This window comes from Cnephaeus nilssonii (genome assembly GCF_951640355.1).
Source record: "Cnephaeus nilssonii genome assembly, chromosome: 13".
NCBI classification, from domain to species: Eukaryota; Metazoa; Chordata; class Mammalia; order Chiroptera; family Vespertilionidae; genus Cnephaeus; species Cnephaeus nilssonii.
Genome location: NC_137084.1, coordinates 18,484,544 through 18,497,981, shown reverse-complemented (window position 1 = coordinate 18,497,981; position 13,438 = coordinate 18,484,544). Strand labels below are relative to the sequence as shown.

The 13,438-nt window shown below is 36.8% G+C and overlaps 1 protein-coding gene across 1 annotated transcript; it reads right to left on the bottom strand.

Annotated features, from left to right (window-relative positions):
* Positions 1–2,799: 2,799 nt before the first annotated feature.
* On the bottom strand, positions 2,800–3,747 carry LOC307109698 (olfactory receptor 8J2-like; the record flags this gene model as incomplete). The annotated part of the gene is made up of 1 exon (XM_079788564.1): positions 2,800–3,747. One exon carries the CDS (start codon positions 3,745–3,747, stop codon positions 2,800–2,802), a length of 948 nt encoding a protein of 315 aa, XP_079644690.1.
* Positions 3,748–13,438: the final 9,691 nt, after the last annotated feature.

Sequence of the window (13,438 nt, the reverse complement as noted above, 5' to 3'; positions counted from 1 at the left end):
TTGCCCAGGGTGGGAATGGATGGGGGGGCTCAATGGGAAAAAAGGAGACATATGTAAAACTTTAGACAATAAAAAATTATAAAACACACACACAAAAACAAAAAAAACAACAACAACAAAACCAACAACACTGACAGTAGCAGAGATGGCCACCAGATCTTTGTCCTTTTCTCCTGGGCACGTGGCTGGACTATTGCCCGTCTTCCTTGCAGTTAGGTATGATGCAGTGGCTAGGTTCTAGTCTAACTCATGGATGTCACAGCACCTTCCTCTCCGTAAGTCTCGCGGTATACTTGTTCTGAGTGGCTTTTCAGAATGACTTCTATTTTAGAGCTTGTAGTTTTCTGTTGTTGAATTATAAAATATTGGTAAAATGATGAACCATTATGAGGAAGGAAGTAAACAATGAGAAAAATGATTCCAATGGAATGAAGATGCCACCGCAATCAAGGAAGTATTGGCAGCTATTTTGATTATTCGTTGATTAAGAAGCAATATTTTGAGCATTCATAACTTAACATAAAAGTTTCTTACTTAGATATTTCATGAATGGTTTTAAATTAATATAGTATAATCTCATGAGTCCATGTGTTAAAATAATCACATTTTATGACTGTGGAAACATTAATAACCTTTATCACTTAGTAATATATTCTATTGAATCTTTCAGCTATGCATTTTATAAAGTGTGGTTGTTTTTTATCATTAGCAGACTCCTCGGACCATTATAGCTCAAAATGTTTTTGTGATTAGAATCACTTTATAAAAAATATAGACAGATAGATAAATAGATAGATAGATAGTTATTTAGCTAAAAGATATATTTTAATGCTTAATTTGATATTTTAGTTAACCCCAAAACATGTACATTTTGTGATATGAAGTAAAGAGTTTGTTTTCACAGGTCTTTTGTCAAATTGCTCCAACCCAGATAATATAAAAATACCTTTCTAAGCATTGAAAGAATAAAAACCAACCCTGTACAGAAGCTTGGAATAGAAGATGACAGCTGGGGGCATAATTTATGCAAGGATCTCAAGCTTCATAAAGTAATAGCTCTGTTTATAAGAAGGAAAGAAAAAAATTATAGCCTTTAATTAAAACAGAGGGATAAAAGAAAGGAGGGACAAGAAGAAGGAGTAAGGCTGGGGAATATAGAGAAAGGCAAGTGGGAAATTCAGTATTTCAGTTACTCTAAGAAGGAGGCCTGATGCCATAACAACCTCTTTTTGGCCTCTTTCCACCCATATCTGCAGTGAGTTTACTTCATTTTCAAATGATTTATTTAAAAGGGCTTTTTCATGTTTGTGGAAGCTGATAGCAGAAGTAGCCTTCAGAAAGCAGGGAAGATAGATGTGACCTATGACAATTGGATAACTGGTGTGAAGGCCTGTGGACTTCCAGTGAAAAAGCATTAAATGTTAGTAATGTTTTACGCATACAGACAAAGATATTGCTGGGGCTGACTAGCAGACCCTGAGTGACGGATGGAGGATTACTCTGACACAATGTTTGCTGTGAAAGAGAGGGCTAAGGGACTGCCCAGCTAAAGGAAACAGACAGCCTCAATTGCCTGCCTTGTTAGGCTATTATTGTAGCAGCAGTTTGAGATAAAGTTTATCTTTTAGATACAATCAGTAGGGTAAGTAATATTGGGAGGACACATGTGTTTATAGTGTTTTTTAAGCAAGGATACCTAAAAATTAAGCATAAGGATTCCAGTAAACACCCAGGGGTCTGCATGTGCACAGACTTGTTTGGAAAGGTCAAGGAATAATTAGGGGTGCTGCCTTCAGCACTCCCCTAAGTCGGAATTCTGATAAACAGGGTGGGTGGCCTTCTGCATACTTCCCTTTCCTCGGAATGCCCTCCTTACAAACTTTCCAACCAAGTCTCATGCTTCTCCACAAGATATGGCACATATGACTGTCAATTTTTTTTTGGGTAGTGGTGGTGGTGATGAGTTCCCTTCAGAATTACTGTCACTTTGAGGACAACAGAATTCTTTTCTAATAACATGTCACTTCAAAACCCAATAATAAAAATGCTAAAGCAATTTTTTGTTATGATTGCATAACAAAGACACCAAAGTTTTTAGTATAAGACTATAATTTTGAAAAAGTCGAATATACATCATATTTGGATGAATAGCAATGCTTTGCTTTGTGTACATATACCAAGTGAAAGGCATAATGTGAGAGGGATAAAAAGTAGACTCCTTTTTTACATATTTTTTTCAGTCTGTTTTGCCACATGACCTCTTTCTTCTTTTCATGACTAAGCAATTTTTGTTTAGTTTTTATTTTCATCTAAAGGTTCATTTTTTCCCCTCTGTGATATAAATATATTTTAAGCTCAAGATAAAAGTGGGTCCAAAAGGTTGAGAAATTGATGGACAAAATGCTACAAAAAAATAACACAACTTTTACTAGCTGAACAAAAGTATCTGTGGCAAGGAAGATGATCTCACTCAACCACTTTGCAAGAAATGAATCATGCATACCTTCACCACCAGCCATTAGGTTTTATCGTCCTTATTTAGAAGTTATAAAAACCCTTCAGTAACTTTGACTTTGTTTTAAAATGTGTTTATCTTAAAATTATTGTTTATTACTTATGTAACTGGTGTTTTCTTTGGTCAATTAATGCATTTTTCTAAAGGGAAAATTGGGTATTTGAGGTTGGGTAAAAAGGATTAAGATTTCTCCCATTGAAATCAATAGAATTTTAAGCTGTTGCTTCTTTTTTTTTTCTTTCAGAAGCAAAAGAAAACCCATAAATGAAGATAGTTGTTATTTTTTACATTAGTTTGAATGACTGACATGAGTTATCCCAGAACCTCTTCAATGCCTCCTTAACATCCTTGTTCCGTAGGCTGTAAATAAGGGGATTCAGCATTGGTATCACGAGGGTGTAGAAGACTGAGGCCATTTTATCCGTATCTAATGTGTGGTTGGTCCTTGGTTGCAAATACATGAAGAGAAGGGTCCCATAGAAGATAGTGACAACCATCATGTGAGAAGCGCAAGTGGAAAAGGCTTTTTGTCGCCCCTCTGAGGAACGTATCCTCAAGATGGCAAGGATGATGTTAAAGTAGGATACTAAAACAACAATCATAGAGAAAATCAAATTAATTCCTGAAAAGGTAAACACAGCTGTTTCTGGAATATAGGTATCAGAACAAGACAATTCTAACAAAGGGATATTATCACAGTAAAAGTGGTTGATTATGTTGGAAGAGCAATAGGACACAGAGAACACACAGGAAGAGACAGTCAGTGCTGTGGTCAGACTGAAGAAGTATGCAAGGGACAGCAGCAAAAGACAGATCTGTGGAGACACTATCACCATGTAGAGCAGGGGACTACAAATAGCCACGTAGCGATCGTAGGCCATTGCAGCCAGCATTAAAATCTCAGCAGCAGTAAAACCTATGAATCCGCCCATTTGCACTGCACATCCATAGTAGGATATACTTTTCTTTGAAACCAAGAAATTAACCAGCATTTTAGGGGCAATGACAGTAGAGTTGCCAAGGTTGATGATAGCCAAGTGCCGGAGGAAAAAGTACATGGGGGTCTGTAGTCGAGAGTCAACACTGGTGAGAGCGATGATGCTCAGGTTCCCAGCCAAGGTCAGCCCATAGATGACCAGGAAAACAAAGAAGAGTGGAATCTGGAGCTCCGGGTATTGTGAGATGCCCATGAGAATGAATTCAGTCACCTGCGAGAGATTCCCTGGGGCCATTGATTTTGTTGCTTTCATCAATTAATGAGGAAAATGAAAAGAGATCAATAGACAACAAACTTGTCTCTGTTCAATGCCATATTGTTAAATGTTTCATGTAAAATTAGTTGATTTTTATTGTTCTTCGTTGCTTTTGAATTATTTTTAAAATTTATTTTTATTAACTTTATTGGAGTGGCATTGGTTAATTGAATTATATGTTTTGAGTGTACAATTCTATGATATACCATGTGTATGTTGATCAGTTTATTTTTGTTCAGATCTTAAAATTCAAAAATACCGTCTCCAGAGACCAATTTCAGGATCTTAGAACTGTTTGAATAAGCTGCTAATTTATTTTTAGCCACTCCTGAATATAGTTTGTATTGGATGAATATACACAGTTTATATTATTATATGTATTAATATGTATATGTATATATTAATTATATTAACATTTGCAATTGCATGAATATATATGTACATATATGTGTGTGTGTGTGTATATATATATGCATGTATATGTTTACTTGTACACACATGCCTCTGAGTGTGAGTGTCTGCATGTTTCCAATGATAAACCAGAGTTACCTGCAAGAAACAGATGAGCCAGAAGGACTTCCAGTTATTTTTTTCCTTAGCTGCCATAGGCCTCCTCTTCAGCCTATATCTTGTCATCATCATCCTTGAGAATTTCAGTGGGAAATAGTATACTGGGATTTTCCTTATTAATTTTCACCACACTGCTCTGTTTCAGCTCCCCACAGACCACACCTCAAAACTATTCCTTAGTATCATTCAGAAACTGTGTCCTCTTCACTTAATCATATTTTCTTTCTTTTACCAAATAAGCCAGTCCTGGCCTATCAATCTAACTTGTAATTGTTCAGATTTTTCTCTATTGTTTTGTTCTGGTAGCCTTTCCTTCTCTTTCCAGCTTATGCCTCCTTCCTTTAAATTGTTTAAAGCCTGTTTTGATTTTTTTAAAGTTATTACTTATAGTTTTGATTTGTTAAAGCTTGATCATTATTTTAATTGGGTAGAGAATAAATGGGGAACAGTGCTAATGTTATTTATCATGTGCCCAGAGCTGTGCAAGGCATTTTGAAAGAGTTGATCTCATTATTCTGCAGGAGAGTCCTAAAAAATAGATGTAATTATTTCAATGTCTGACAGAACAATGAGGTTTAATGGGATTAAGTGAATCAAACGTAGTTTGTAGAAGATATTGGTTAATGGTATGGTTTTATGGTTTCTCTTGTATATTTTGTTTGCTTAGTTGATAGGTTAGTTGGCTGGTTTCTTGTTAGTTCACTAATTACTAGTTGTGATTTTTTCAAGTATTGCTATTTTTGTATTGTGTGAATTAAACGAGATAATGCACATGTATAGATTAGTTGGCACAGCTTCTGGTAACAATGAATGCAAAATAATTGATTCCAGTTGTTTATGTTATTAGCATGTTTTGAAATAATCTGGTTTATTATTTCGGCTCTGGTAACCTATTCAACCTTACTGAAGGCTTTATAGTTAACATAGAAATAGCAAGTGAATTATAATTCTGCATATTTAAGAAACCGGGACACAGGATATCCAGCTACATATTTAATAAACAAATCAGGCTGTGTTCTCCCATAACCTGATTCTTTTAAAACAGTAGTGTTTGTTTGTTTTCAATTGAAGATGCTTAGTTCCATACATCAGATATGTGTCTAATGAGCTAATCTGATGGTCTTGCACTTCATCTAAAAAGAACTGCATAGATAAGCTTTTGATGGAAAACACTATGGCAATACTCATTGATCAAAATATTCCATTTTTTTGCTACACATCAAGCAACTCTGTGCATGTTTTCCTCTGAGATAATATACTCAATAAACTCATCCCTAACAAGAACAAAATACAGAATCAACAATAGCAATTATTGATTATCTACCATGAATTTGTTCAAGTAGCTTTTGAAAAGGAGAATATATTATTATATCCTTACCTATTATGTATTTCCTCTTCAACTGCAGTATAACTGAACGCAAAGCTAGGGTTGTTTTTTATTTCAGTTAGTATATGTCACTGAAATAAAGTTTCTGTAGAACTGCCTCAGTTTTTCTTGTTTCTTCAGAACCTTGTCTCATTTAGCATTGTTTTAAAAAAGAACAATTTTAATATTTTTACCAATAATTTTTTTCTAATTTGTTTTTGAATATAAATAGTTTATAGGTCTACCAAGATAATACATTCTCAGCAAATACAAATTTTAAAATGTACCTAGTTTTAATCATTTTATCTTACAATTTTAATAATACATCATAGTACAAATTAATTTTTAATTAGCTGCTGATATGATTTCAAGACTATGTTTCATTGAGATTATTCTATGTTTAATTGAGATTACATATTCTAACTGTAGAGTATGTCTTAAATTTATCTAGAGATAGGTTGTGTTAGGAACAAACACTGAATCCTGATATGAGTTCTCAGTGTTCCATCAGCAACTAATTGTTGACATCAGGGAATCTTTTCATCCTAAGGTTTATCACCCTGAGCAATGCCAAAAGAAGAAAGGGGAGAACAAGTTGTTTTTCTTGATGGTAAGTAATTTTTTAGGTCTTTCTTGAAGACATAGATCTTATATGACACAGACACTTGAGAAGCTTTCTATCTGGTGTAGAGTATCCTCTAAAACATCCATCAATTCTGCCACTTCTATGGTAAAAACAAAACAAAACAAAACAATATTCCTTCTTATATTAAGGTGAAATATACTCCCTGTAATGACTATTCATTATTCTGTCTAAATGCTAAAGCAGTCCAATTTACCAGTGGGGATGCTGGACACTAATTTTTAAGTCATACCACCATCACTTCCACTTAGCAATTAGTGGGCGGGGCAGAGAAAAGAGAACAGAGCAGATAACATTTTGGTCCTGGGATCTGATTTGAATTACTCATCTTCCAAGATGCTTGGTCCAACATCCAGAATTAATAATGAGTATTTGCTTTAACCTACCTGTACACAAAGATCTGCTGAGACCTCCTCCTAAGGTTGCTCCAGGAAGCATGTTAAAGAGTTTTAGTCCCTGAACACCTTCATAATGAATTACGTTTGTATGTAGTCCCAGTCCCCAAACATGAGAACAGAATTCCCAAAGCCCCAATTCCCCCCAGCCCCCATGGAAAGACAAATTAAATGCTCATTAATCTAGTCTCCATGCCAAAATTTCACCCAAAGAATGAAAATTGTGTAGATAGCTTAGGGACTCTCCTAGATAATCATATTGAAAAACAATCACATTCATTGATTCCATTCTTTGTTTTAAATTGCACCCCTATATTTGGGAAGTGTTGCTAGCCCTTGAGATGGAGTAAATCTAACAGAAAGCACCAGATTCTGGCCCCAATGTTCAATTTTAATGTGAATGTTTTGGAGTAGTTTCAAGACAGCGTCTCTATTCTTACATCAAGAACAAGACCTGTGGCTCAGCAAGCGTGACTCAGTGGATGAGCATAGACCTATGAATGGGGAGGTCAGTTTGATTCCTGGTTGGGCCATATACCTGGGTTGTGGCCCAGTGTGGGGCATGCAGGAGGCAGCCAATCAATGATTCTCTCTCATCATTGATGTTTCTATTTCTCTCTCACTCTCCCTTCCTCTCTGAAATCAATAAAAAATAAAAAAAGAACAAGGTCTGGTGTATTTGTCATAAATATTAGATGATATACAACATAAATTCAAAATGTGAATGGTTGTAAGAAGATTGAATATAATTTTTTATTTAAATTAATAAGGTACCCATCAGAACCTGGTCCTATTTCTAGTTTTTAATTAAAATTATTTGATTGGAAACATGTTTTGTGTATAATCCTATGATAGTTCCTCAAGCACATATAAATATTACAATTATATATATAACATATGTAATTATGTACTATATTTATAATTTATATAAATATATTTTTATTTTACTTTTTGTGTAGATTTTCTAGTCTTTAAGTTTTATAAGTGAAAAAGGCATGTCTAAATAGTTTGCCTTTGTTTTAACAGCTTTCAAAATCATACTGAGGAAAAAGTACATGTTCAAAAGATATTTCAAAAGAAAAACTGGCTGATGAAGTAATGAATAAGTTAATGAATAAATACAATATCTTTCTTAAAAACTGTGAAATGAAATATGAGATTTTTGTTTCCAGTGTCTTAATCTACTTTTAATATAATTTTAACTTTGATAAAGAAGCAGTGATAACTTGCATATCACTCTCTAGAATATTCTGTACTTTAGGGCAGAACACAACTGTACTGTCTTCATCCTGGTATAGCTAAGAAGGTTACTTCACATTTTAAGCTTCAAAATTAATGAAGAAACAGACAAATTGTGAACAATAAGGAGATTTTTTAACAACTTCAAGTTATAAGTATAATGAATTTAAATCCTTGAGGTTCTTTCCAGAGTCCAAATAGCCCCATGAAGATTATGTGGTAGCTTCCTCTATAATGACCATTGGCTGTTGTCTTTCATGTGAGCAAAGACACAGTCTGTACTATGCTCAATCCTATATAATAAAGAGGTAATATGCAAATTGACCATCACTCCAACACACAAGATGGCTGCCCACATGTGGTCAAAGATGGCCAGCAGGGGAGGGCAGTAGGGAGGGACCAGGCCTGCAAGGGAGGGCAGTTGGGGGCAATCAGGCCTGCAGGGGTGGACAGTTGGGGGTGACCGGGCCAGCAGAGGAGGGCAGTTGGGGGTGACCAGGCCTGCAGGAAAGGACAGTTGGGGGGGACCAAGCCTGCAGGGGAGGGCAGTTGGGGGCGATCAGGCCAGCAGGGGGGCAGTTGGGGGCGAGAAGGCCGGCAAGGGGGGGCAGTTGGGGGGGCAGCAGGTCAGCAACCAGAGTGGTTAGGGGCAATCAGACAGGCAGGAAGGTGAGCAGTTAGGAGCCAGCGGCCCCAGATTGCGAGAGGGATGTCCCAACTACCAGCAGTCGGACATCCCCTGAGGGGTCCCAGATTGGAGAGGGTGCAGGTCAGGCTGAGGGTCACTTCCCCACCCCTGGGCATGAATTTCATGCACTGGGCCACTAGTTAACAATATTTTCATTCCCTCATCGGCTCTACCAACTCTATCTATTTAGCATTCCTATAACATTATAAAGATTTTTTTAAAACTCTTTTATACTGTCTACTGGTATTGATGCTTAATTTTACAACTTGATCTCTCATTTGAGTCATATTATTATTGTACAATAATTATTTTCCATTTCTTATTTCTTGATTAGGCTATTTAACCTTTTGCACTCGGATGTCGAGATTAAAATTACTCTTTGAATGTATCAATAATTTGAAATATAAAATAATCCAAATAAATAAGTTTGTATGAAAAGAAACTCCAGTTTTTTATTCTACTGCCGTGCTTTGTAAAATCTGGGGTATTTAAAAAATTAAATCCCGAGTAGAATAAAGGAATCGAGAAAAAAGCAAGCGAGTGCAAAGGGTTAATAAACTTACCCTGGTCAACATCAAGCAGACAAAACTAAGATAGCATCATCAGTGCATCACAAGATTTCACTTATCAAAATATTTGTAAGAAATCCACACACCTGTCTACATGCACACACACATAAATATGCAGAAAAATGACAGTAGAAATACCATATTTTTATCATTTATATCATACAACATTTTTATCTTATAAGATTCATTATTTTAAAGCAATACATAATTAAATATAAGCTAAATTTTCATTGATTCAACCTCTCTCATTCCCATTCCCTCCACCCATCTAGAGAAAACAACTACTAGTATTAACTATTTCAACTTTTTTTCTGTTTTCCAAATGCTTTTATTTAGTTTTATTGTGGTAAAGACACTTAACAGAAGATATAACCTCTTAACAAATGTTTAAATGCCCAATACAGTGATACTAACTATAGGCACAGTGTTGCATATTGTGTCTCTAGAATGTAACCATCTTTCATAGCTAAAATTTTATACCTATTGAATAACAATAACCATTTCCTCTTCCCCCAGTTCCTGAAAACTACCATTCTACTCTCTGCTTTTATGTGTTTAACTATTTTATATAGCTTATATAAATGATATTATGTAGTATTTGTCCTTCTATGACTAGCTTATTTCACTTAATATTCTTATTCTTTACCCATATTCTTTTTTTAAAATAAAATGCATTTACTTTAATGTTCTGAGACACATTTTTATACCTATATGTACACATTATGTATGTATATATACATTATAAATATGTATATATAATGTATATATATATATATATAATCTATAATAATAAAAGCATAATATGCTAATTAGACCAGATGTCATTCCAGATGTGATCAGGATGAAGCTGGCGGCTGGAGAGAATCCTGGGTCCCAGGTGCCAGAGGGAAGCTGGTGCGAGAAGCTGGGGTAAGGAAGGCCTCTCTTACATGAATTTTGTGCATGGGCCTTTAGTCCTACCTAATAATAGACAAATATGCAAATTGACCATACCTCCAACACACCACAAGCCACGCCCACCATCCAATCAGAGCGAGTATGCAAATTAACCCAAACCAAGATGGCTACAGCCACAGAGAGCAAGGTTTCCTAGGTAACAGAGGAAGGCAAGCTTTCCGCCTGCCCTTGCCAGGCCTAAGCCTCCACTCAAGCTACAAAGTTTTAATTATAGAAGGTAAACAAATTCAAACATATGGCTGCAGAATGGAGCTTGAGAGAGCAGGCCAGGGTTGCCGCCGGCAACAGGGGAATCAAAGCTTTCCCACACCCTGGCCGGGCCCACCCGCTTAAGGCAACAAAGTTTCAATTATAACCCCAACAGAAATGGATGCCGGCCTTGGAGGGAGCCCCAGGCTTGGCTCCGCTCCAGGCTACAAAGTTTCAATTGTAGAAGGAAAATAAATTCCAGATACCAGGGCCTCCGCTTGGGTTGCCAGGGGGTGTGGCCGGCCTGCAATCCACCACAGGCCCCTTGCTCAGGCTGCCCCACACCCCAAGGGAACCCCCACCTGATCCGGGACACCCTTCAGGGCAAACCAGCTGGCCCCCACCCCTGTACCAGGCCTCTATCCTATCTAATAAAATAGTAATATACAGATTGATCATCACTGCAACACACAATATAGCTGCCCCCATGTGGTAAAAGATCCTTCCCCCATGTGGACACAAGATGACCACCACAAGATGGCCAGCAGGAGAGGGCAGTTGGGAGGCACCCAGCCTGCAAGGGAGGGCAGTTGAGAAGGACCAGGCCTGCAAGAGAGGGCAGTTGGAGGTGATCAACCCTGCAGGAGAGGGCAGTTAGGGGTGACCAGGCCGGCAGAGGAGGGAAGTTGGGGGCAAACAGGCTGGCAGCAGAGTGGTTAAGGTGTGATCAGGCTGGCAGGCAGAAGCGGTTAGGGGCAATCAGGAAGGCAGGCAGGCAAGCAGTTGGGAGCCAGCAGTCCTGGATTGAGAGAGGGATGTCCGACTGCCCGTTTAGGCCCGATCCCACCGGGCCTAAACGGGTAGTCGAACATCCCTTGAGGGGTCCCATATTGGAGAGGGTACAGGCTGGGCTGAGGGACAACCTCCCTCCATGCACGAATTTCGTGCACCGGGCCTCTAGTCTATAATAATAAAAGTATAATATGCTAATTAGACTGGACAGCCTAATGACCTTCTGGACGAGCCCCTTGCATGAATTTCATGTATCGAGCCTCTAGTTACTAGAGTCTAGTAATATATAATTGCTAATTATGTGATTTTAAAGTTTATGTAATTGAATTTTTAAATTTATATAAGTGGATTTAAAGTGTTTACATCGTTCTGTGCTTGGTATATATATTCCTTAACCATCATATTTTGAGATTTAGTAAACTTGATTGTTATGGATTTTGTTCATAGAGTAGATGGGAATTTCAATGTCTTCTAAATCTTCTCTGTAACAAACGATAATAAAGTTTACTCATGGGATAGTCCCAGACTTTTCAATTTTTGCCAATGTTCTATCATTTTACATTCACATTTTCCAGATCATTGTTAATGTCAATTGTATTCATTGGCCTAAAAGTTGCTTTTTGTGAGTTGTCCATGTTAATTCTTGGCCCATAGTTCTATGAAATTTTAGCCTATTATTTAATTTAACAGATGCATAATTGTATCTATCTATTTTCTCTTGTCCATGGCTAATTCTTTTGCTATATTTGTGATTATTTTTTTCATTCAGACCTTTAAAATTTTAAAGGATAAAATTTATCCATCTTTGTGACTTTAGCTGTTTTTGAAGATGCCTTTAATGCTAAATCATACACACACACACACACACACACACACACACACACACACACACAGTCCTTGTTCTCATTTGCTTCATTTGGATATGTAAAGATAATGAATATAAGTGATCATGGTTTAGTTTTGACATTTTAAGGAAGGATTCATGGTGGGGTGAGCTTTTTAAAGAAGAGAAAATAAATGCAGAGGCACTGTGGTAGGAATATATGACAGTAAGAGGTGTTCTGCATAATTGTTGAGAAGTTATAAACATAATAAACCCAATTTATGAAATATTCTTAGGTTGGACTCTAATTCTAAGGAGATTATATTGTTGAATTAAAAAACAAGGACATTATGAACATAGGCAGGGGCCAATCAATAGATGAGTGAACAAAAAAGCTGTGGTACAATTATACCATGGAATACTATGTAGCATTAAATAAAAAGGCTCGCTTACCCTTTATGACAGTATGGAGGGACCTGAAAAGTAACATGCTATAGGCAAAATAAGCCAGTCAGAGAAAGATAAGTGTCACACGATGTCACTCATATGTGGAATCTAATGAACAAAATAGATCCAGAGACATAGAAACATGGAACAGGCTGATGATCTCTGAGGGAAAGCATAGGAGGGTGGCTGGAAAGAGATTAGCCAAAGAATTTATATGCACAGACAATAGTCTGGTCAAGGCCTGGGACAAGGGGAGGGATGGGCTAGTAGGGGTCAGTGAGACAAAAAAGGGGACAACTGTATACTTTCAACAATAAAGATAAATTAAAAATAATAATATAGAATAAAATAAAGTAAAACAAGGAAGAGAATAAGATTTAATAAAATAATAATTAAAATTTAATGTAAATGTTTTTGATAAAGGAAAGAAGGGAGAACATTCAACTTTTTTTTTTTTTAATGTAGACAGACCTTTGCAGTGAAATGAGGTCTGCTGGAAGCTATGCTAAACATGAGCATAGGAGAGACTCTCTTCTGTATGTTGGTTCTTAAGCCTGGACACTGACCATTGGTGGCAATGTGCAAGGACATTACAAAGGGGCAGAGGTCAAAGAAAAAGAGAGCTAAATACTGAGTCAGAACCAGGCCTACAGGAAATCCTATAAAGATGGATTTGCCAGCCAGTGTACCTTTCTCTGAATTGCGCTTTTTTTTGTCATTCTTGAATTTAAGTATGATTGTGATAAATATTAATGCATAGACTTTGTTTTTTGTATATTAAAGATGGGTTTGATATCCATGCTCTGGGTTTAAAAAATGGGGAGAAATGCACCTTCACAACAGCATAGTAATGGCAGTAGGAATTTGAACACATTTTCTGTGGTCCCAGGAACATAGGCTATGATTATCTTGCTATCATTGCATGGACCTAAGGATGGAGCAGAGTACTTTGAACTGGAGTAAGATACCAATGGCTTCATGGAAAGCAGTCT